The sequence below is a fragment of the Heterodontus francisci genome, unplaced genomic scaffold (assembly GCF_036365525.1).
Source record: "Heterodontus francisci isolate sHetFra1 unplaced genomic scaffold, sHetFra1.hap1 HAP1_SCAFFOLD_58, whole genome shotgun sequence".
Classification (NCBI taxonomy): Eukaryota; Metazoa; Chordata; class Chondrichthyes; order Heterodontiformes; family Heterodontidae; genus Heterodontus; species Heterodontus francisci.
In genome coordinates this window covers 10,278,347-10,279,905 of record NW_027142006.1, presented here as the reverse complement: position 1 = coordinate 10,279,905, position 1,559 = coordinate 10,278,347, and the positions used below count along the sequence as shown (strand labels likewise).

General features: G+C 46.1%; 1 protein-coding gene across 1 annotated transcript; it reads left to right on the top strand.

Annotated features, from left to right (window-relative positions):
- Positions 1 to 579: 579 nt before the first annotated feature.
- On the top strand, positions 580 to 957 carry LOC137365884 (histone H2B 1/2-like). Its single transcript, XM_068028128.1, has one exon. The coding sequence runs from the start codon at positions 580 to 582 to the stop codon at positions 955 to 957; it is 378 nt and encodes a 125-aa protein (XP_067884229.1).
- The last annotated feature ends 602 nt before the right edge of the window (positions 958 to 1,559 follow it).

The window sequence follows — 1,559 nt, the reverse complement described above, 5'->3', positions numbered from 1 at the left end:
GTCAAGTAAGGCTGTCATCGGCACCAATGCTCTTTTCCATCTTCCTTGCTGCAACACTCCACCTCATCTCCTCACACTCAAACACAGTACCTGACAGAGACAGAATGAATCCATACAGGACCAGAGACTGAGAGTTACCAAATTACATAAAACACTCGAACACAGTAGCCGAGACTAAAAAGGAAATTAATTGCACACTCACATGCAATAGCAGAAACACAACGACACAGAATCAGTCAATAAGTGTCCTCCCAACAACAGCCAGGACATTTCGAGGAAGCGCGACACAGTGAGCAGCTCTTTCAATATAAACTGGGGCTGGGGAGAGTCTTTGTGCAATATACTTCCTGATTGCAGTCAGGGTGTTTGTGATTGGTTGCAAATATTTAATCTGATTGGATGGCGAAAGAGACCACTGACAGAATTACAATAAAAAACCATTGTGACATCACTCCCAATCACCCAATCACAATCTTTACTTTCCCCCATCCCTCATTAGCATAGAGCTGTGGGATTGTCTATTTAATCCGCACTCGGAAGGGGTTTGGTTTATTTCTGTGTCTGAAATTGAATCTGAAGATGGTTGAGGAGAAGAAGAAAGCAGCTGCTAAGAAGGGCGCCAAGAAAACTGTGAGTAAACAGTCAGCAAAGGGTGGCAAGAAGCGGAGAAAGTCGAGGAAGGAGAGTTACTCCATCTACATCTACAAAGTGATGAAGCAGGTTCACCCCGACACCGGCATCTCCTCCAAGGCCATGAGCATCATGAACTCGTTTGTGAATGATATTTTCGAGCGCATCGCGGGTGAGGCTTCCCGCCTGGCCCATTACAACAAGCGCAGCACCATCAGCTCCCGGGAGATCCAGACCGCCGTGCGCCTGCTGCTGCCCGGGGAGCTGGCCAAGCACGCCGTGTCGGAAGGGACAAAGGCGGTGACCAAGTACACCAGCTCCAAGTAAAACTGCACAATGGACTGAAAAACATCCCAAACACAACGGCTCTTTTAAGAGCCACCCACAATCTCTCTGAAATAGCTGCATCCGAACATCTCTATGAAATCATTTTAAGACAATGTGTAACATAATAAATGTCCCACTCTTGTGTTTTTGACTGCTGTCCCATAAACCGAACTCAAACCCATAATCCGCTCATCTGCCTTTCCTTTTTTGCATAAAGCTGTTAATGTGGTTTTGCACAGCCCCTGAATGACCGCATTAACAGCTGCTTTCAGCGGTAAGGGTCAGACCTCAGTCCCTTCACTCTATTCCTGAAATGTGAACTAATTCATCATTTTATTAACAGCAACTCTCCGCGCTGTAACAGCCCGGAATGGGATTATTACACAGCAGACTAAGGGAAGTTTGAGGACTCGATCCGGCTCCCTCTTTTCAGAGAAGGACACTGGGCTCTGATTGAAGATAAACTGAACGTTTCGCTTCAGGGAAATGCTGTGAACAGGGATTTAGTCCCGGGACAGTTTGAAAGCGATTGGAGAAAGATCCACAATTTAAACAACATTTTAAACCCGCGTCTGTAATTGGTGACGGAAAGAGTTGAATAG